General features: G+C 38.6%; 1 protein-coding gene across 1 annotated transcript in view; it reads right to left on the bottom strand.

Annotated features, from left to right (window-relative positions):
* Nucleotides 1-24821, bottom strand: part of TECRL (trans-2,3-enoyl-CoA reductase like) — a 1073904-nt gene that overhangs the window by 165506 nt on the left and 883577 nt on the right. The window contains exon 9 of the mRNA XM_044060983.1: nt 19528-19585. Coding sequence (XP_043916918.1) covers nt 19528-19585 — 58 coding nt within the window. The remainder of the gene's footprint in view (nt 1-19527; nt 19586-24821) is intronic.

The following is a 24821-nucleotide window of genomic DNA, read 5'->3' as shown; positions in this document are numbered from 1 at the left end:
CAGCAATTGCCTCATGTACACAGACAACCCTCTCCTCTTACCACCCAACACTACAACCTGTGAGAGATGCACTTACATAGCCAAAATGGAAGCAATGCTCTCTCCACCCAAGATTGTGCTAGACATTCAAGAGGAGAAGGTTAACACCCGCACTACACCTCAAGCAACACATAGCCCTTCTAAACCCACACTACCGACACCCACATAGCAACACTAAATCCACATATTCAGAGGCCCTTAACTGTAACCTGCCCAAGCAACAAGGACCTCTGAAGCTGAAACGCAAACAAACACCAGTCACAACCAAAGTGTCACATAATTCACAACACCAGTGTGCCACCCAGCAGCAGCCCCTAAGGCAAGACAACGTACCTAACACTTTAGTCATAGGTGACTCTACAGTCTGGCACACTTATGTCACAGTCACCAGGTTGAACAAGGAGAAAATTACAGTCAGCTGCCTGTCGGGTGCCAGGATCTGCCACATAACGCGTGCACTCAAGTCACTCCACAGCAAGTACAAATATGACACTGTCATTGTCAATGTTGGAGTGAATGACTTGAGACATGCCTCCCTGGACTACAAGAAAAGGGACATGGAAGAGCTCTCGGATCATGTGGCCCAGGCAGGTACGACCCTAACCCTGAGTAGCATCCTGCCTTTGTGCAGAATGATACCACAATATAAGGACAAAATGATTGACTTCAACAATTGGCTAAGCTTCTGGTGTCATTCAAAAGGGATCCAGTATCTGTCTGCCTGGGACGACATGATCGACAGACCACAATGCTTTGCCAGAGATGGTCTGCACCTGTTGCCCCTGGGATTCAGGTTACTGGCTAAGGCTCTTTCCACCCCTATAGTGCCATTTTTAGGCAAAGTTCAAAGGACAAAACCACCACCATAACAGGCACAAGCATGCAAAATCTGAAAGTAATGCTACTCAATGCTAGAAGTCTAAACCTCAAAATGCACTCTCTCGAGGCACTCCTAAAAATGGAGAACATCGATATCTGTGTAGTAACTGAGACCTGGTTCAAGGCTCCAGAGAGCACCCCTGCAATACCTGGCTACAACTCTTACCACACTTTTCGGCCACCAAACCAGGACCGAAACACTAAAGGTGGAGGAGTGCCAATATTCACCAAGGATATTCACACCACCAGGCTAGCTGCCCAACACAATGCATCTGAAATTCCCCAGGTGCAACTAACACTAGGTAAGACTGCAATCCAAATTGTAGCTTGCTAGAGATCCCCCACCATACCCCAAGATTCTCACTACACCTTTCTAAACATATTGGAAAATATTAAGATAGAATCAAACACCCTAATACTGGGTGATTTTAACTACCCTGCCATTAACTGGGAAAACTACTCATGTACCAACACCTTTACCCAACAGTTCTTGGAATTCATAAATTCCAATGTCCTGGATCAACTAATCCATAGTCCCACCAGCGGCTCCAATATCCTAGACCTGGTCATTACCAACATGGGAAATTGATGCTCCACACCTATGGTCACCCCCTCATTAGTCAGGTCTGACCATAAGCTAATCAACCTTAACATCCACATCCTACCCCCACCCCCCAGTAAGAAAACCTCCATAAAAAAACTTCTCCAAAGCCAACTTCATGCTACTCAAGTCAGAAGTGACAAACTTCATGACACCCATGCAGATGGGAACTGAAAATTCAACTGCTGAATCCTACTCTAAGGCACTGTATGAGCACATCCACTCATGCATGAATCATGCCATCCCATATAGAACCAAGATGCTCTCATCCAAAAAAAGGAAGCCAATCTGGTGGTCCACTGCCATAAACAAACTTTACAACAAAAGGAAGAAACTGTTGCAGAAAAGAGGAAAATCCCAGGATGCAAAAAACTCCCTTACCAGCCTCAGTAAGAAACTGAGATCCCTCATAAAATCCTTCAAAGCTAGTTACGAAAATAAAATTGCCAAAGATTCTAAAGACAACCACAAGGCATTCTATAACTATGTCAAGAATCTAAATGGCAATGCTCAGATATGCTCTGAGCTAAAACAGAATGGCATTAAATATACTGATCCCAAGGATATTGCCAATATCCTGACAGATCAATTCAGTGCCAACTTCACCCCCCTCTCACCCCCTAAATGGCCCATCTCAGTACCGGAAGATTGCCAAATTCCGGTAATAACAGCCACACAGGCAAAAAACGCACTCTCCAAAGCTAAGAATACAGCATCCATGGGACCAGATGACATCCTGGGTTGTGTACTACATGAACTACAATATGAACTGGCACCTCACCTAAGTGTTATGTTTAATCATAGCCTCTCCTCAGGTTTCATGCCCACTGAGTGGCGCAGAGCTACAGTTATCCCACTCCACAAGGGGGGATCCACCTTGGATCCCGGAAACTACCGTCCCATAGGTCTGATGAGCCTTATCTGCAAGGCCATGGAGCATATTATCATGGAACTTATAAACAAAGACATTGGCAACCTTCAAACATTGGACCCCACTCAGTTTGGGTTTGTGAAGGGCCGATCTTGTCTCCTGAACCTGATTGACTTCTTCGAATCAGTCTCCAGAGCCATGGATAAGAGTAAGGTGGTCCACACAGCCTATCTAGACCTTGCCAAGGCCTTTGACACTATCCCAACTCTGGAACCCTAGATAAAGTTACTAAGCTGGGCATTAATCCCTACATCACCCAATAGGTTGGTAACTGGCTTACTGATAGAACCCACACTGTAAAAGTAGCCGACTCCAAATCCAGCTCCAGACAAGTGACAAGTGGAGTACCTCAGGGCTCAGTCCTGAGACCACTTTTATTTGGCATCTACTTCTCTGAAGTACAGGCCAACACTAAGGAACTCTGGCTAACAAAGTTCGCAGATGACTGCAAACTGGAAGCCATTATTGAATCCCCAAATGATGTGGATACTCTACAAAAGGGCCTTACAGAAACAGATGCGTGGTGCCAGAGCCATGGGCTCAAGCTCAATGCCAAGAAATGTATAGTTATCCCCTTTGGGAAAAAATAACTACCCATGAATTACCATATAGGTGGCAGTACACTAAACACCGAAAGTGTGATAAGAGACTTAGGGACACAGGCGGACAGTGGTCTCACCTTCGATAACCACATCGCCACAACAGTCAAGTAATCTGTCTATGTGGCACACCTCATCACTAAGGGCTTTTCAACCAGAAAAAAGGAGGTCATTGTCCCACTGTACTCATACCTCATTAGACCCATCATAGAATACAATGCCCCATTTGGTATGTACCTCTCAAGACATCTGCAACAACTGGAAAGGCCACAGAAATACCTCACTAAAAGAATCACAGGCCTAAAGCAGATGCCGTATGCTGACCGCCTTAAAAAGCTCCAGCTATACTCTGTCACATATCGTCTACTCAGAGGCGGTCTCTGCTTAACATACAAGGCTGTTTCAAACCCAGAACTGTTGGACATGCTACACTTAAAGAAATCCCAATCCCACAGAGCCACACACTCCAGGGATCTAAATCTTGTCATCACAATAAACAAAACATGCTGGAGGGATAGGTTCCTGACCCAGAGGCTCCCCAGACTCTGGAATAGATTGCCCACACATGTCAAGCAGAGTGCCTCTTTGGCCTTCTTCAAAAGGAACCTTGACAATTGGATGGGAGAAAGGAAATTCACCCCAGGGATCACTTCAGTCGCCCTGCTAGACAGGGGTTCAGGGAAGTAAATAGTGTGGGAAGAAATAGCCAGGGAATTGTTATGGCTAGGCTTGTATAGGCCCTAGGGCTGATAGCCTAGTACCAACCTATGAACCTATAAGAAAAGAAACAAATTTATCCCAACAATCCAGGAATGTTGAGAGGGAGCTGTGAGATTCAAGCTGCCCTATCCAGCTGTCTTCGGAAAATTTTTTTCCTGGAGGAACAAAGACCTTTTTTTCGATGTAGAACAGATTCAGGGGAAAATAAAAAAGTATATCCAACAGGAAGTGAGCCAGCAATCAGAAGGTGACTCTACTTCTCATTCTTTTGGTAACAGAGCTTATAGACAGACTATACCAGTAAAATGTTTAGCAATGTTCCAAAAGAAAAGGCTTGACAGACTTTTAGAAAAAAAAACACAGACATTGACTGAAAGAATCAGGACTACATAGGACTTAAATCAGAGTTTGGGGTTGGAAGATAGAAAAAAGGAAGGTGACCAGAAACACTACAATTATTGTATAAATGTACAACTATAAAGCATCAGGCATATTTGTGAAATATGGCTTTAAAAGCAAAAATTAGCTGAGAAAAACTGGATTTCTGTTGACTTTGATAAAGTTTTGTGTAGACTAAAAAACAAAGACCCCCACTTTATGTTGTTCTTGGTATTGGGTTGGAGAAATACAGGGGAGAACATGAGAATGAGGAGGAAAATTCATACCATAGGGCTTGTGTTGTGGAGGACAGTCCATATGCTGAGGAGATAAAGAAAATAATGGGGCAAAATTGGAATATTTTAAGAAGTGATGATTTGGTTTATATTAAAGTGGATGCAGGGCCTATGTATGTTCACAAGACTGGGTCTAACATAAAGAACAGGTTTGAGAGAGTGAAAGGCAGAATAAAGGGTGACACTGGAGATGGGAACACCAAAAATGTGGGCAGTGTCAGCAGTGTAAGGAGATTATAGAAGAGAAATTAATTACAATAGGGGACGCCAACCACACTAGAGTAAGGTTTAAGAAACAGAGATGTGTATCCCAACATGTCATATACTTGGCTAAGTGTATGGCATGTCCGAGTTATTATGTGGGGAAGACGGACAGACAATTGAGGAACAGGATACATGATCACACCTACTGCATAAGGAAAATGATAAAAACAATGCTTTGTGTAGGCACATACTTAAATATGATGCAAGCCACTTGTTTAAATGTGGGATTTTAGAACAGGTAAAGGTAGACTTAAGGGAAGGAAATGTTAAGGTCAAATTAGCAGAAAAAGAGGTCAAATGGCAACACAGGCTAAATGCAACCAAAGAACCTGGGTTGAATGACCATATTCTCACTAAACCAATCTCGGATGCAAGGATGTGAATGACATGTTGTAGTTGGTATATGTATGTACAGAATAAAGCCAGAAACAAGTGAACAGAAAAAAATAAAAAATGAAAGCTGGTGCAACAAGAAAGGAGGCAACATATCAGGTTATAATGTCCAAATAACTAAAGTGCAATATTGAGTGTTAAAGATGTATATATATTGTTAATATAGCACAAATGACTATTAATATGTTATATATGTTTTTTTTTTCTTTCTCACGTATGTGTTCTCATACTATACAACAAGTGTGTAATATTGCATTCTAAAGAAGTATATATATATTTTTAAGATAGCACAAATTGTTTAAAAATGTATAAATGTGTTTTTATAGCAAAATGTGATATAGATATATACATGTGATTGTTTTATAGGTATACTTAGAAGCTGTATGGTAACAGGGTGTAACATCAAACTGTTAAGGCTGAATGAGCAGAATTAATGAATATTCATAAGGTTATGTTTTATTCATGAGAAGGTCAATTGATTGAGGATTGACTTGATTTTTTTGAAAATGTAATATATAGGGAGAGAAACACACATTTCATTGTTCTGATGAAGTCTGCAGTTAGCAGATGAAAGCACTTAACCTGTGTGTAAAATAGTTTTAACCAACAAGGGTTCATTTTTATTTGTTTTCTATTAAAAGTGATTTTTGAAAGTAAGCATTTGCAGTGAGCCACGGTCCTTCTCAGCATATATTTGGTATATATTTTTTGTTATTTAATTTTAGGTTAGATAACGCCTGTAGGTGGAGCTATCAGTTTGGGGCAATTGTTCCTACCAGAAGGGTTAGACTTCATTATTTGAAGTTGTAGATAGTTTCATGTATTTTTTAAATTAGTAGGTTATAGAATAGGTTATGGTGTTCTGGGGTGGGTTTTTTGTTTTGTCAGAGGATTTTCATTAAAACAAAAAGTCATTTAAAATGTGATATAGGTTCAGATGGAGATGACAAGAAACAACTGTACAAGCCATCAAAGTACCAAACATTAGCTGGAAATAGACATTTTACAAAGCTATCATATATAATAGGTGAAAATAATAAGTTCTTATCATAATGTCTGCACTATACTCATTATTATGGTACTTTTATGTCCTCCCAGGTCTAGACAAAACAGTAAGAGAATTGAATTATATTAAGAAATTCAGAGTACAAATTGCAATGCTACAGAAGACACATTTGGAAAGAAATGAGAGTGTGAATTTGATAAAGAAATGATTCCGGGAAGGATATTCAGCAGAATATCAGACACAAAGGAAAAGGACAGTGCTTATACTAATTGCTAGAGGAGCTCCAATAAAGATGGAAGAGGGAAAATAGATAATAATGGCAGATCTGTGTTAGTAAGGGACTACAGGAAGGGAGGAGGATTATGCTGGCATGTATTATATATCAATTAAAACTGCTATTATGGAGCTTAAGAAATTTTTGCGAGACATAATTAGTTTTCAGCAGAGAATATTACTTATAGGTGGGGACTAGAACTTGATTTGCAATATTGAGGATGTATTTGGGGACCTAGAGAGAAAATATAACAAAAAAGGGGTAGATTTCTGAAGTAATTTATACAAACATTTGGTATGGAACATGTGAATTCAGTAAGAAGAACTCTTGAGAGAATTTACATATTATTCCCCAGTTTCAGATCACATGCCAGTAAAAACTAAGGTAAAATGCAGGGTAATGAAGCAAGAATGAGACACTGTAACTTCCACACCTACCTGTTAGAAAGACAGGAATTTAAGGAATTGGTAGTTATTTGAGAGTTATTAGGGAAGGTAACAATTTCTTCAGATGTTATAGATAGCAAGTTGAATAAAATGAAAGTGGAGTTAAAAATAGGGTAGAAATAAAAGAAAAGAGATATAGTTAAGACTTAGCAGGAATTATTTTGAGGGGCTGGCAGAGATTAAAGTATTGCAGAATAAGGGGAATCTCACAGAACAAGAAGTACAACCACAGAATGCTAAAGAGAAAGTAAGGGAGCATATGGTTAATATGCATGAGTTTAGAAAGATTGTGGTTAAGCAACTGATTTTTGATAATCACTACAGAGCACATACACTTTTAGCAGAACAGCTTAGGCAACAGAAGTTAGAAGGGGTTGTTGCAAAACTTAGTGAGCCTATTACAAGAAAAATAACCAGAGATCTTGTAGGGGTATTAGAAATATTTTAGGAATTTTATAAAAAATTGTATAAAGCAGGGATGTGTGAAAATCAGGAAAGGGCACAAATGAAAATATTTATGGAAGATAAGTAGGCCAAAGTTAAAGGTAGATGATGCTCAACAATTAACAGTTAAAAATGGAGGAGATGATATAAAAATAGTGACATATAATCAATCTGCAGAAAATTCTCCAGGCATAGATGATATTCCTGTGGAAATTTGGAAGGTAGGAGAGAAGAAATTGATAAAGATAGGTTTTGCTTAACAGATTTTAAAAGGAGGAGAAGCACCAACATCTTGGGAGAAAGCTGTGGTAGCTGTAATACCTAAAGATCATAAATACCCATCAGATACAGCTTCTTATAGGCTCATTTACATTTTAAACCATGATTATAAAGTGTTTCTGTCTATAATAACTAAACAAATTGAAAAGGTGTTGCCAAAAGTGATAGATATGGCTCAATGAAGTTTTGTGGAGGGATAGCAAACATTTGACAACATTAATAAAACAAAGGTGGTCCAAAGTGAAGGATAGTGTAAAAAAAATACAGCTGTTGTTGGTGGGTCTTGATAGAGTAAAAGCATCTAAAAGAGTAAGCTGGAATTTTATGAGTAGGACAATGGAAGCATTTACATTCCTTGGTACAATAATAAAGTTACTTTGGAGGATATATGAGGAATCAGAGGCAAGAAATAAGGTGGAAGGCTTCCTCTCTGATAAGTTGTATCTAAACAGAGGAATCAGGCAGGGGCATCCTTTTTCACTTTTGTATTGTACTTTATATTTAGATCCATTGGCATAAAAATAAAGGAATCAGAAATTCAAAGATATAATTGGTACTGCAGTTAAGAAAAGTTGTCTTTATTTACAGCCTATGTTTATTTGTACCTGAAAAAAAAAACAGAAAAGGACATCTCAGAGACAGTTTCATGTATTTTCAGGACATAAAATTAATGAAGATAAAACAATAACTCTAGCTGTAAATTATGTACCCATGTATGAATTGGTTCTGCAATACCCATATTTATGGAGACATGATAAAATGAAGTATGGATTAAAAAGGCTTCTGTTATGGCAGCTAATGATATGTGGAAAGAGATTAAACAAAAGATAATACAAAACTGAGAAACTGAAAGCGCTTGTTTGTGGATATGTATGACTGATACAAGCAGTCAAAAGGTTTTTAGTCCTTTTAGTTTTATATACATGTAAGGAATATGTGTGTCATCTACAAGAGAAGTTGTGGACAATCACTAAAAAAGATATGAAGTAATTTATCTGGGAGGGGAAGTGGGCAAGGCTCAAGCAGGATAAGGTGATCATTCCATGAGAACAAAGTGGTTTAGGTTTTTCTCATTTGAAGGGATATTTTAGAGCTAAGCCATAAATGCAGGTATTTAAGAATAACAACTCCCCCCAGAATACTATATTCATAAAGTAACAATGCATTCTAAGAACTAAGTCAGTACGAGAATGGAGAAAGGTGATCTTGCTGACAGGGATGAATGCAATTAGGGGTACAGAGAATAGGCAGTAGGGTCTACAATTTACAAGAGAAATCTGACAGATTAACCAAAGGACCAAATAACTAGAGAGGGAAAGGGAATAGAATGGGAAGAGGCCAAGAAGATATGGGGACTGCAGGCTAGAAGCTATCTTTGCTCTCAGGAACTGATATCAGAGTACTGGCAAAGAGAAAGGGAATGGGGAATATTAAGTGAAAGACCTGCCCTGGAAGAGTTTTAATTGAATCTAGAACAGAAGCTGCTGTTAAAAAAAGGAATAATTACTGGGACATATAAAATATTGTATGATAACTATAGGAATGAATCAGAGGAAGAAGGAAAAGTTTGGGAAGACAGACTTGATAAGCAATTCACAAGCAAACAATGGGATGACAATTGTATGGCTCCCAAGTATGTAACACAATATAGAAGATTTAGGATTTTTGCTTGGAAGTGTTTGCATAGTTATTTTTAAAACCCCAAGCAGACTCCAAAGAATTTTTCCTCAGATAGATGGCAAATGATGGAGTTATGATGGAAAAGAAAGACATAATTGGGAACATATGTTTTGGAACTGCAATGAGATGTTGGCAGTATAACTGGTATAGGGAGAGAGCTAGCTGATATGATGGAGAGAAGGAAGGTTGATATATTGTGCGTGCAAGAGACCAGATGGAAGGGAAGTAAGGCCAGGTATATAGGAGGTGGGTTCAAATTGTTCTATCATGGTGAGGATGGCAGGAGAAATGAGGTAGGGGTCATCCTAAAGGAACAGTATGCCAAGAGTGTTTTGGAGGTGAAGAGAGTATCTGATAGAGTGATGTTTGTGAAGCTTGAAATTGATGGTGTAATGATGAATGTTGTTAGTGCATATTCTCCACAAGTTGGGTGTGCTATGGATGAGAAAGAAAATTTTTGGAGTGAGTTGGTTGAAGTGGTGGTGAGTGTACCCACGGGTGAGAGACTAGTGATTGGAGTGGACCTCAATGGGCATGTTGGTGAAGTGAACAGAGGGGATGAGGAAGTGATGGGTAGGTATGGTGTTAAGGAGAGGAATGCAGAAGGTCAGATGATTGTGGATTTTGCGAAAAGGATGGACATGGCTGTGGTGAATATGTATTTTAAGAAGAGGGAGGAGCATAGGGTAATGTACAAGAGTGGAGGAAGATGCACTCAGGTGGATTATATCCTATGTAGGAGGGTCAGTATGAAGAAGATTGGAGACTGTAAAGTGGTGACAGGGGAAAGTGTAGTTAAGCAGCATAGACTGGTGGTCTGTAGGATGACGTTGGTCATCAAGAAGAGGAGGAGGAGTGTGAAAGCAGTGCCAAGGATTAAATGGTGGAAGCTAAAAAAGGGCGATTGTGAGGTGGAGTTCAGGGAAGAGTTAAGACAGGCACTGGAAGGCAGTGAAGAGTTACCGAAAAGCTGGGGAAACTACAGCAGAGCTAGTAAGGGAAACTGCTAGAAAGGTGCTTGGTGTGACATCTGGACAGAGGAAGGAGGACAAGGAGACACGGTGGTGGAATGAGGAAGTACAGGAGAGTATAGAGAGGAAGAGGCTGATGAAGAAGAAGTGGGATTGCCAAAGAGATGAAGAAAGTAGACATGAGAATAAGGAGATGAGACGCGTGGCAAAGAGAGAGGTGGCAAAGGCTAAGGATAAGGCATATGGAGAGTTGTATGAGAGATTGGACACTAAAGAGGGAGAAACCGGCCTGCACCGATTGGCTAGACAGAGGGACAGAGCTTGGAAAGATGTGCAGCAGGTAAGGGTGATAAAGGATACTGAGGGAAACGTACTCACAAGTGAGGAGAGTGTGTTGAGTAGATGGAAAGAGTACTTTGAAGGGCTGATGAATGAAGAGAATGAGAGAGAAAGAAGGATGGATGATGTGGGGATAGTGAATCAGGAAGTGAAACAGATTAGCAAGGAGGAAGTAAGGTCAGCTATGAAGCAGATGAAGAATGGAAAGACTGTTGGCCCAGATGACATACCAGTGGAAGCATGGAGGTGCTTAGGAGAAATGGCAGTGGAATTTTTAACCAGATTGTATAATAAAATTTTGGAAAGTCAGAGGATGCCTGAGGAGTGGAGAAAAAGTGTTTTGTTACCTATCTTTAAGAATAAGGGTGATGTGCAGAGCTGCAGTAACTACAGAGGGATAAAACTGATCAGTCACAGATTGAAGTTATCGGAAAGAGTAGTGGAAGCTAGGTTAAGAAGGGAGGTAATGATTAGTGATCAGCAGTATGGTTTCATGCTAGGAAAGAGCACTACAGATGCAATATTTGCTCTGAGAGTGTTGTTGGAGAAATACAGAGAAGGTCAGAAGGAGTTGCATTGTGTCTTTGTGGACTTAGAAAAAGCATATGACAGGGTGCCTAGAGAGGATTTGTGGTATTGTATGAGGAAGTCGGGAGTGGCAGAGAAGTAAGTAAGAGTGGTACAGGATATGTACGAGGGTAGTGTGACATTGGTGAGGACTGCGGAGGGAGTGACAGATACATTTAAGGTGGAGGTGGGATTACATCAAGGATCAGCTCTGAGCCCTTTCTTATTTGCAGTAGTGATGGACAGGTCGACAGATGAGATCAGACAGGAGGGCCCGTGGACTATGATGTTTGCAGATGACATTGTGATATGTAGTGAGAGTAGGGACCAGGTTGAGGAGACCCTGGAGAGATGGAGATATGCTTTAGGGAGGAGAGGAATGAAGGTCAGCAGGGCTAAAACAGAATATATGTGTGTAAATGTGAGGGAGGGTAGAGGAATGGTGAGAATGCAGGGAGTAGAGTTGGTAAAGGTGGATGAGTTTAAGTACTTGGGATCAACAATTCAGGAGTGATTTGTGAAAGACGGGTACCAGTAAGAGTGAAAGGGAAGGTCTACAAGAGGGTAGTGAGACCAGCTATGTTATATGGGTTGGAGACGGTGGCATTGACGAAAAGGCAGGAGTCAGAGCTGGATGTGGCAGAGTTAAAGATGTTAAGATTTGCACTGGGTGTGACTAGGATGGACAGGATTAGGAATCAGTATATTAGAGGGTCAGCTCAGGTTGGACAGTTTGGAGACAAAGCAAGAGAGGCGAGATTGTGTTGGTTTGGACATGTGCTGAGGAGGGATGCTGGGTATATTGGGAAAAAGGATGCTAAGGATAGAGCTGCCAGGTAAGAGGAAAAGAGGAAGGCCTAAGATAAGGTTTATGGATGTGGTGAGAGAGGACATGCAGGCGGTTGGTGTGAAAGAGCATGATGCAGAGGACAGGAAGAAATGGAAACAGAAGATCCACTGTGACGACCCCTAATGGGAACAGCCGAAAGAAGATGATGATAAGAATGAGATGGCAGACATTAAATTTTCCCTACAGGGTACTCTGCTAAAAACATTGAGTGAGCAGATGGGTCCAACTACAGAAATTATTCTTTTGGAAATCATCTAAAGTGCCTAGATGCAGTAAGGTCTTGCTAAGTTTAATTTTGATGGCTGACAACAACAATTACTAGAAAATGGAAATCACAGTCTAAAACACCACTGTTTTAAGCATTGAATATTGTAACAGAGATAAATGGATGTGGGATTTTTAGAAAAGTGTAGGAGCAAGTTATATAGAAAAAATGAAAATTGTGGAAACAATGCATGCAGAATAATGTTCTGGGTGAAGAGTGAGGTTTGAGGGACAGAGGGAATTGAGCAATTTATGTAATATTGAATTGATGATAATTATAAAAAATGTGGTGTGTAATGTTTATTACTGGGAACATGTTTATAAGATTTGTTTTCTTTTATATAAAGGTATGTTTGCCTATGTCTTAAATGAAAACTCAGTAAAGGTGTTAAAACTCTAACACAAACAAGCAAATAAAGAAACAAAACATTGGATTATCTGGGTCATAAGGCTTCATTCATCTATGCCATGGAGTTGACCAGTACCTGGTATAGGGTATAAGGCAGTACTTATGCAGGTATGACAATGAATGATGTAAAGGAGTATTATTTGAATGTGCATCGATACATACTTTATCAGAGGGTGCTATATGCTGTTAGATCTGTGCATTAAAAATAAATTAAAAATAATTATCACAGAAGAGAAAACAAAAAGGGAAGTGAGGAAACAGATTGTTATACAAGTAGGAATACCAATATAAAATGTAGCGGTGATACCAACAACATACCGTGAATCGTGGTGTGCTGGTACTGACACAGATAATTTTACTACTGACATCATCCAATGTACCTAAAGCTATTCTAGCAAAAATAGACCTATTATAGTTCTGTATGTACAGAGGTACTTGCCTTTTCAGTTGTCACATCAGCAATATCAGTATTACTTGACACAGGTGCACTCATACAGTCAGCAGCAGGTATAAGATACACAGCAAATCCATTAACTGAACCAGCTCTTTTGTGCACAGGGATAAATCCCTTGCTATTGCATAGGTGACCAGACACTGAGTAGAAGCTCAAGTGAATGTTGGACATTGGTTGGGCAGGGAAGGAATCACAATGTGTATGTCTGCTCACATGTCCACTGTGGGAAGTTATTTGGAGAGAGGCTTCTATGCACGGGTATCTCACATTCTGGCAATGTTGGAGACTGGACCCAAAAGGACAGAGGGAGCCCAGATGGGCTGCAGGTAAGATGGGGGAATGCATACTCCTAGGCCCAAGGAAGAGATGTCTGCACTAATCATGCCTCACCATAATAAACCACCATAATGATGTCATCAGCTTGCAGCAGTGGTAGATCACTACTACCTTGAGCAACCTTAACAACTGTGAGCATCACTGGAGTCTCTCTGATTCCATTCTGTTCAATGCACCATGCATGCTAGCAATCAGCAGCAAAAGACAGTAATTAAGTGTCTTAAGCCTTATATTGGCATAATAAAGGCTTAAAGAATAACAAAGCTAATTTAAAATATAGTATACATTTTCTTACTTACACTATCCTTTTTTTCTAAATGCCACATAAAGTATTCCAGCTGGTACCTGAAACTCGGATGAATGTTTAAGCTGGGACATCAGTACAAGTGTGTGAGCTGACATCCATTTTCTGTGGCAAATGACTAATTCAAGTGTGTGCTGCTCTGGAACACCTTAGTTGCAGAGCTAACTAAATACGGTATTCATATCCATTCAATTCAGATGAGCTTCAGTTGGTATGAAAGGAGAACTCATCCAACAGAATCTGCTGAAAATTGACAGCTATCAATAATGGATTGCTATCCATGCCTTTGTTTATCAAAAAGGTAGAATGTGTCCTTTATCACGTCTAAAAATAATGATAGTTAATGTACCTCACTCGTTTGCACTGATGTTATCGTGTGGTAATGCATAATGTGAACAGATCATGCACTACAGAAGAGAGCTTCTACTGGGTTCAGCTTGGTAGCTATTATATGACATGTTTCTCTTTTTTTTGAGTGGCTCTGGCTCATGTGTTATGTTGCTTGTGCATACCAGATGTTGTCACTTTCCTGGGTTGACCTGTGCTGGCCTTGGCAACCATGGGGGAGACTATCCATCTCCACCAACTCCTAGTATCTGCTATCACTCAATTCCCCTGCAGATGATCGTTGAAGAGGTAATGACTGATGTGAAATCATTTGCCTGGATGCAGTTTGAGCAGCCTTCTACCTGAAAAATGCTTCACCTCTCTTAATTTGAATTACTTTATGACACGTTGTGTTTTATCTGATTTTTCGAATTGAAAAATGTTAAATAAACATAAAAAGCCCACCATAAAAGGCCACCTCGACTCCATGTAGGAGAATTTGTTCCCTTAACTATAAATAACAGCTTCATATCACACAAGAATGGGGAAGAATGAAAACAACAAAAAGAAAAAAAAAGCATATTATCACCTTCAACAAAGATCATTAAATTTCATACTATTGCAGTCAGTAAAATGCAGCCAAAAGATGAACATTAACACTGCATTCAGCCAAGTGCAGGGACTCTACTTGAAAGTTCCTCTCAAACTCTAACACAAAGAAATCTGAAAAAAGCCAAAAGTAAATATGGTATAAATACACAAAATCAAGGACAAATTTCAAATATTGTTCTTATAAACTCTGAAAGTTGTTAAAATAACAGATTTTGCTTTAACATGCATTCTGTCAAGGTTATGAAGTCAGAAATATAAATGTATGCCATTATTTAGTGATTTTAATCCCCAATGACTTGCTACAAAACCACACATTTAAAGAGGAACAGGTCAAAAATATGAGTAAAAAATCTGGACTTTCTGTGAAAATCTGGACGGTTGAGAGGAATGCGTTAAAACTCATACTGTGTTGCACTGCACTGTACACACACACACACACACACACACACACACACATATATATATATATATATATATATATATATATATATATATATATATATATATACAATCAAAACTAAAATCATGTTAGGTGCTTACTGTTACTCCTCCCAAAATCCAGGACTCGGCACAACAGGAAAAATCCACACTTTATTCACAACGTTGAGCACTTTCCTCCTTCTTACAAGGACTTCCGCAGAACAAAGACTAATTTCCCCACCCAGCCTTTTTATATAAAAACACAATTCTCCCAAAATATCAAAGCATTTGATTCATATCTAAAAAGCCCAGTCACAAGATGTACAGCAGCATAGATCTGGTCACGAATCACACAATGATGTTTTAATAATGGGAGTGGAAGCTGCATGGGCATATAATCAGGCATTGCATTTCCTGCAATATATGACATTTACCTTGGGGATTCTGTACATCAAGTACACAAAGAATGTCTTATTCATTACTAGTTTCGGTCAGAGGGTTGGCAAAACAGGTGTGGCTGACTTGGTGCAAAGTGCTACAGGGTAAAATTAGCAGATGTAGATGGTGAATTAGAGCAGCACAAGCCTTCAGAAAGGAATCATGTTACAGTGTTTGCAGGCAGAGCTGAAGCCCTGTCTTTCAGTGCATCATTTCTGGCATGTCAACAGTAGCAGGGCACTTGTTACTTTTATAGCAAGTGGCTGGTTGTATCTTGAGAGCATAAGAGCTTACTTGGTCCTCACCAGTGAGAGTACTTTTTCTATTGTGTTCACTTATCAACTTATAGATGAAATGTGCTAGATTGAAGTGGGAATTAGCACAGGGTGGCAAATAATTTAGCTACAGTTCTTGTTACTGTTATTTCAACACTTGCCAGCCAGGTGTTCTGCGGTAAAACCATGCTGCTGGAAGCAACAATGGAGGTCAGTGCCATAACTGCAAAATGAGTTTAATCAGTGTCAACCAAACTGATATGAACAGGACATGGTTAACTTCAAAATGAGTATAAGAAATATCAACAAAGATTGAACTGATGCAGAGCTAGCATAAAAGATAGGCATGGCTATGGCTCTCACATGTTGAATCAACAAATCAGAGAACATACCCACTACCCCTGAGGCAGATGTCTGCATCCCCACTGTACCACTGGTGGAGCCTAGGGTGGCCAAATGGCTTTGATCATTAAGACAAAATGTATCTTAGTGTTCAAGAATCAAGTGAGTCACTGAAGGTGTCATAAGTGTATGGGACTTGTCTCAGAAGGCCTTCAGTTACACACAGTCCAGTCATAATTGAGCTTCTATTTCATTAAGTCACTTTACGCATGTCTTGGCTGCACTTGCTAATAGTACAGTGAACATGTGATCAACAATCTTCTATTTAGTTAAAGCCCTGTATGCAAGTCATGGATATAGATGGCAAAATTGCAGTGAAGCTTTTCTTGGCCACATATGTACCTGAAATATTTGGAAGACATAAGTGCATTTAACTATTCTAATTTACAGATGTTCTTTTCACATGAGTAGCATGCATAGTTCTCAGCTATCCCTGTTTTGGAGGAACATATCTATTTTAGCCCTGATTTACCCTTCCACATGATGCACCAATTTTTGGAGGTATGTCTCAGTTTTCAGGCTTGATTTACCCCTTCCCAAAATTTTCTGAATGCTTCTTATCCCACATGAATTTTGAATCTGCCTGGTAAACACAAAACCACATACATGACACACACACTAGTAGAGCCAATAATTTAAAAAAGAAGACACATATCTTACAGCTCCCTGTTTCCTGAAGAAAAAATAAATGACATTGTGTGGTATAATTTTGCAATAGAGATCATTAAAAGATTTTACATTTTTTCTTTGATAATTTGTTTATATTTTCCATCATTTTTGAAAATCTAATTTTTAAACACATTTCTGGCTAGTATTCCACATTCCAATTCTGGAACAGGCAGAGTTATATGCTATTAGGTAAATGTTATACTAATTAGATGTCCAGATTTTTGTCTGAGTATACCTCTATACAAGGTCGTTGTACCCATGTTCATTGCTGCAAGTTGAGAAATATGGCAGCATGCATCCATGATATTCCCAATTTGCAGTTATCTGCATTTTCTTACTCATTTGCACACATTAACATCTCATTTAAATGTGCGGCATAATGCAGATTATTTAATTGCAAACATCTTTTGTTTTACTCCTCAGCACTCTGCACATCTGTAAACCATCCAAATAACCTTGAAGACTACAGTTTGTGTATCCTACCCAAAAATGTCAAGTAAATAATGCACCAGAATGCACTGCATCATATAACTGGGTTATATTATTTACTTACCTGTCATGTGCCACTGAGTCATTTTAATTGTATGAGCCCTGATATCCAGTCACTTTAATAGGCATCTTAGAGCTGACAGAAAGTTTGTGTCACAAAGTTAATTACTATGACGTTTTAAGGAAAAAATGTATAGGTGCCATTTTAACAGCTTTCTTAAGTTGTTTCTCCTGTGATTATAAGGAAACGTGTTGTGTTATTAACTATTGTTTCCCTGACTATGTACAGGGTACATAGTACTTGCTGAAAGTAGTTTTCACTGAATGTTGTATTTGTAGGATATAAGAGTTGTCAAACAATATAGTATATTTAGGTAAATGTGTGTGTTTTACTGTCAGTGGCATAGGTTTTGGATATGCCTAAGTTTTGGCACTGAGGTAAGAATATGTGTGGGAGTATTTGCTGATTAGGGTTGAAGAATTAGCAAGGTAAGGTGCTAGACAGTAAGGGGTATGTATGTGTGTGTTTTAGATTAGAGTTACAGTTAGGATTAGGTTAAGGAACAGATGGTATGAATGAGTGTACATCTGTGTATGTGTTTATATATGTTATGTTTGTCTGAGTTGTCATGTGCAGCAAACATCCCCCTGCATGTTAATGCATGTTGGCCTATGACTGAGCCCATTTAGGAGAGCCCATCTAACTATACACCTACTTCCGTCTGAAGATCTTACTAGTGTAGTTCATGCACTGGTCACCTGTCAAGATAATATCCACTCCCAAGAGCTTCAAGTGCGATATCACAAAACTACAGATAATGGAAAATTGCACAGCCACTGGCATTACGTTTCTCCTTACTCTTCCTCCTTCCTTACTGTAAGAAACCCACTCACTGAAGAGCCTTTTTGCTTGGAAGCTATTAGAGTTTTCAATATCTTAAGTCTCAGTCTATGTCTTTCCTGTCTTCAAGGGTGTAAATGCTGAGGTCATAAATCATTTTTAGAACTGATATTTGCACAGGCACTGCAGTACTTTTGCAGTCTTTCTTTGGCATAACTCCACCTCTATTTACCACCCGCTGGGAATATGAGATCAAAAGCTATACTTAGTGGATAGATGGAAATATCCCAGTAACATCAACAGTGAAAGCATTAGCACATTTTATTTTCCAGTTGCACAACTGTCATTCCAGTGCATTACTTTGCTGGCAGTTTGATGACCCTTAATCTATTGTCTGAATACCTATGTGTTTATCACAGTGTTTACTGAGGTGATGTTTTCTAGTTCAGTAAATGATCTCATACTCTCATGTACCAAAGAATCTTCCCTCATACTCGTATTTCAATTATGCAACTCCCCTCCAATCTTTTACTGAAGCCCAGTGTTACTACATTCTCCATCAGATATATGACAATCAACACATTTCCTGTTCTCTTGAAAACTATCAGAGTTTGGTAACCGATATGACATCCTTAGAGTTGTGCTTTTCCTTCCAACACTCCCATAATGTCAGTACTGAAACTGGCTATAAAGGATGACAACAACTTTAATAATAATAAGAAGCTCTATCTTAACATTTGTGTTTCTCCACTTTTTTATTAACGTTTTACTTCTCTCGTATTTTAGATTGCAGCACCTGGGTTGAATTTTTGCCCTTTTCTGTAGTAATAAGCATTTTAGAACCTTCTTCCTAACACAGGTAATATTACTGTCAATAAAAAGGATTACCATGTTAACAATATTACCTGAGATTAATATTATAGAAGTCATCAGCTTTGCAGGTCATGACAAGTCTAAAAGCCAACACAAATGAGAAACCACTAAATATTAGAAAGGTGGTAAAAAAGAGATAACTGAATGATTAGACCTAACTGCAGTGTTTGTTTTGCTGTATGAGGTGCTAATTCCATTCTTTATTGACTTCCAGTCTCTCAGTCTTTCAATATCCTTCAGCATCTGTTAATACGTTACTGATCACTTTCAGAAATGTGGTTACTACATGACTGATGTAAACTGAATAACGATCTGATTTATGTAAAAAAAAAAATCAGAGTAATAACCACAATGACTGTAGTATCAATGGACATTTGAATAAGTTTATAATGTTTCAGGTTTACAAGATACTGAATAGAAAATATATTAGAAGGCACCAGACTGAAACTGCTACTTACCTGACTCATTGTGGTGGACTAAAGTCAGATTTATAAAATAGTTCCCAACTTCACATAGCTGTAAACATTAAAAGAAAGGTTCACTGATGAAACAAAAGAAGAAGTGGAAACTAATGCAAGCAAAAATCATATTTGTTGAAACTTAAAATATAACACATTACATTTTGTAGATGATCTATGACTGCTGTTACTTGAATTGACAGCCTGCATGTTTGCTGACATAAACATTCTATTACCTAATTAATGGCACATTTTACTAGCATATACACAGAATGTTAAACAGTTTTATATCATCTCATGGGTAAGAATGTCAGTCATTAAATTTATGACTACACTTTCTCCTAATTATTTAACCTTAGCTCAAAGTTCAGTGCCACAAGCTTTTCAGAGAATAACTGGTGCTTATTTTAAACTAATCTGTAAACTGTATTGATCTACTAATGCAGTCATTTTAGATCTACCTAAGAGACTTTTTTTCATGGAACACATGCAAAATTAGACTATAATCTATCCAGACTTTACAAGGAATTATTCCAATAATGAAACAGAGATTTTTATGGTATGCAAAGCATGCTCAGTTTATTGCACAGATGTGTTGTATTTATATTTGGTTAGTGGCCAGGAAAACAGTTTTTGAGCAGAGGGACTAGAATATTGATAAATAATTATGCTTGGGGGAGTGCAGAGATGAGCTTTGTATAGCCTGCATGCACATCTTGTAATATGTGTGGGACGAAAGGAGGTACTGCCAGCATAGCTAGCTGGAATTTTGTAAATAATTATATGCCATTTGTGAATATCAGACTAAGTTATATAAGGTGTGTCGCTCGTCTCTCTCTTTCTAACATAGATAACAAGCAGATGGGGTATTTCATTTAGATGCTTTAATATATAGAAATGAGGAACATTTCTGAGATTCAAGAAAACATCTCTATTATCTCATTTTGACTTCTCAAGTAAGTGTTCTGCACTTTGAACTGCACGTTCTGCGAAACCATTTGACTGTGGGCACTCAGGACTACTTGTGACATGAGTAAAGTTCCATTCTTCAGCAAATCGTTTGAACTGTTGGTTTGTAAACTGCATGCCATTGTCAGAAATAACCTTGTGTGGACTACCATGTATTGCAAAATGATGTTTCATCTTAGTAATGGCAGTACTGGATGCTAGGTTAGGAAGCAGGTCAATATTGAACCAATTGGAGTAAGAGTCTACTAACACCAAATAATGCTGACCATTCCTCTCGAAAATCTCCGTGGCTACTGTTGACCAAGGTAGATCAGGAGAAAGGTTTAGTGGAAGTCATTCCTTCTGTTGATGTGGCTTTGTACTATTACACACAGAACAGAATAAAAGTGCTCTCTCAATGTCTTCTGAAATAGAAGGTCAAAGTACTAGACCTCTCAGCCTTCTTTTGGTAGAATTGTTTCCTGGGTGACCACAATACATGATAGTAATTAAATCTGGTTACAAGGACTTTGGAACAATTACTTTCGGACCTTTCATAATGATGCCTTTGTCAGACAAAATCTCATCTCTGTATGGAAAATAAGGTTGCACTTCTTGAGGTAAACTAGATTGCTTTGATGGCCATCCTTGATTGATAAAGTGGTTGAACCTTTGTAAAACTGGATCTATGGCTGTGTGATCTCTCACCTCAGCAAGATGTTTGGAAGAAAGATTTCTCACATCCATGACTTCAAAATCAAGGTTCTCATTCTCCTGTTGGTCTGTGGTATTTCTGGGTTATCTGGATAATGTATCAGCAAGATAAAGAAGTGCCTTTCTTGTAGACAAGATTGAAATTATACTTTTCCAGTCTCAGCATTATACATTGCAGTTGGGCTGGAGCTGAATGCATAGGCTTTCTTAAGATAGTGACTAGAGGTCGGTGGTCTGTTTCAATCTGAATAGGTCTACCATAAACATAATGATGGAACTTCAAACATGCAAACACAATTGCCAAAAGCTCTTTTTCATTCTGGGCCTACTGCATCTCAATTTGTGTAAGAGTTCTCGATGCATAGGCAACAGGTTGATCCTCTTGTAGAATGACTGCACTGAGACTACATTTCGAAGCATCACAGGAAAGAGTAACTGGTTTGTGAACATCATAGTATCTGAGAGTTGGCAGACTAGCAATTCTCTGTTTCAGGACAACAAATGCTGTTTGGTGTTGCTCTAACCAAAACTAGGATACATCTTTACATGTCAGCTCTTTGACTGGTGCTGACATTTGGCTCAATTCTGGAATTAACTTGTCTAGGTAGTTAACCATACCAAGAAAATGTTGCAGGGCTTGAACATGGTCTGGAGCTGACATCTTGAAAATGGCTGTTTGCTCTAAAGGGTCTGGTTGTAAACCTGTACTGGTAAATAAATGACCAACATAAGTAACTTCTCGGTGCCTAAATTTGCATTTCTGTAGACTGAGCTTAAGATTCACTTGATGTGCCCTTTCCAGAACTTTTCTGAGGTTTCTGTCATGCTCCACTTCACCATGACCTGCTACTAGTATGTCATCTACTGTAACAGCACAAGGATAACCAAAAAAAATTGCTCCATTGCACGCTGAAATACTTAACTTGCAGAATTTATCCCAAACGGCATTTTCAAAAATCTGTACCTGCAAAATGGAGTACTGAATATAGTGAGCAATGATGATTTTTTTGTCAAGCAGAATTTGCCAAATGATCTCTTTGCATCTAAGTCAGAAAACACAGTGAAATTTGGCATCAAGGCTATGACTTCTTCGACTGTGCACATTGGATGATGAGGTCTTTTTATGTGCTTTGTTCAAGTCTCATGGGTTAATTCATAGTCTGATGTCATCTGAGCTTTTCTTATGAGCTACCACCATGGAAGATAATCACTCACTTGGAGTTGTAACTGGACAAATCATACCTTGTCACACCATTTTATCTTGCTCGGCTTTGACTCTGTCCTGCATGGCTACTGGAACTTTTTGTGCTGGCCTGATAACTGGACTGACCTCTGGGTTTTTATCATCAAAAAGATCAGCATAGGTAGAAAAAAATGTACTGGGTGAAATTAGAGTACTGGTCTTTTAAGCTAACTTGATGGACTTCCTTATTAAATGAAAGCACTCCCATTTTCAAACTGTCTCTGAGCCCTAATAATGACTGGGCATGCCTCTTGACATAATAAAATAACAAGTCATAGTTTCTTCCAGCAGAGTAACACGAAAGCACTACTGAGCATTCAGTCTGAATTTCTTCACCTCCATGAGCAACAAGCTTTGCACACATTGCCAATTCAAGCCTTTCACTATGACACACTCTTGCAAATGTTTCTGCTGACATAACATTGGACTTGGAACCTGTGTCAACTTTGAGCTCTATGGGTTTGCCATTTATCCGAATAGTGCAAAATACTTCATTCTTTCCCCTTAAATCTACTGCATTAATTGTTTCATGAAGCCGTGACACTCCATCCACATAAAGAGTAGGGTTCAGCTTTCTAATTGATCAATTCATTTCTTAAAATGTTCCCTTTTAATAAAATAATGTGGGTGTTTTGATTTAAAAACCTTTTGAGATGATTCCACTTTTTGCATTTGAGGCATTGCTGACCAAAAGCTAAACATTTTTCCATTTTAGATTCATAACTTCCACCACAATTACAACAGTTTGCAATGAAACTGGGTTGGGGCCCATGCTTTGAGTTTGCTGACTCACTCTTATGCTACACTAAGACTGTGCAAACTCTGGAATTTGCTGGAAAGCTTTGGGGTTTACCAGTGAGTGCTGCAAGGGTGACAATTGCTGCCATGTGTTTGGGCCTGTTTCTGTTAACTATGTGCTGCATACTATCAACATGAGCTTGGTCACTGTGACTTCTTGAGCTGTTCTCATTTGTAAGCATATTTGTGTGCTATTCTGTGGGCTTGTATATCTGACAAATCTCAATGACCTTATTCAAAGTTAAATCACTGTCATGAATCAAAATCTTTCTCACAGCATCATCTTTAATACCACACACAAGTATGTCCTTTATCAACCCATCCCTTAAATCACCAAATCTGTATGTTTTAGCCTTGTTTCTCAGGCAGTTATATATGCTGCAAAAGTTTCATCAGGCTTTTGATCCCATGTGTAAAATAAGTGCCTTTCCATTGTAACATTTGTCTAGGGGTTACACAGTTCTCTAAGTTTACATTTTAAACACTCAGGGTCCTCCCTTGACTCAGCCTGTACAACAATATGATGATTTCCCCCCCTCTCCTGTGTTGATAGCAGGTGCATACATGAATAAACGTTCCCTTTCTATGGTTTCTGACCCAGCTAAATTAAGCAGAGTAAATGTGTTTGTACAGTCATCTTTATCAGAAAATGCAGCCTGTATGAAAATGTACTCTTGCTCAAACACTCTCCAGATCTCAGCAATATTAACTGTCAAACACAAGTGCACTGGGTTTTTGAAATTCATCTGCCATGCCCACAAACTATGTAGAAACACAGTGAAAATATGACCCTTGTAATTATGTGCAAACTGTTCAGTGAGCTTGTAATAACATTCAAACGCACAATAAACTCTCTGAAACACTGTACTTCGCGAAATATGCTCTGTAATGGCTGTATTATGTGAAATAACTTTACTGTAACACTGCACAAACATGAACACTATATGCACTTCTGATAACTCGGATATCTTTGCTTAATATGAAAAATACATGCTTTGTGAAAATGTGGTGTTTCCACTTATTTTATTCATTTTATGCAAGTTGTACTTTATTTTAAACATTTTCCATAGTAATTTGGATATTTTTATCAATATCGTACACATCAAGTTAAGCAAATAGCTTTTAAAACATTCTGTATGCTTCATTTCATATTTTATAAATAAGAAATAGTGCTGAGCAAGTGTTAATATCTAAAATTTGTTTCTGACCTGTTTTGCGAAGTATGCACATTATAGCGATGATTCACTTTTGTATATTCCACCAGTTCAAAGCAAGTGCCTTAAGTCATTTTAGCCATGCCATCTCTAACACCATGTCCTTTAGACATGCTGCTTCTAACACCATGTCGCTCATCTCTCTCTCTCTCTCTCTCTCTCTCTCTCTCTCTCTAACATAGATGGCAAGCAGGCAGGGTATTTCATTTAGATGGTTTAATACTTAGAAACACATCAGGATGTATAGTAGCATCATAAAATACAAATGAACTGGCTAACTGACAGACCTTACATATATACATGCATACATCTCAACAGCTTACTACATAATGGCAGTCTGATGTGCACGTGCTCAGTAGTTATACACTTGTGCAAGC

Source organism: Protopterus annectens, chromosome 2.part0 (assembly GCF_019279795.1).
Source record: "Protopterus annectens isolate FY-2018-M chromosome 2.part0, PAN1.0, whole genome shotgun sequence".
Classification (NCBI taxonomy): Eukaryota; Metazoa; Chordata; order Ceratodontiformes; family Protopteridae; genus Protopterus; species Protopterus annectens.
Note: the sequence above shows the minus strand (reverse complement) of the source record. Positions and strands in the feature narration are given on the sequence as shown.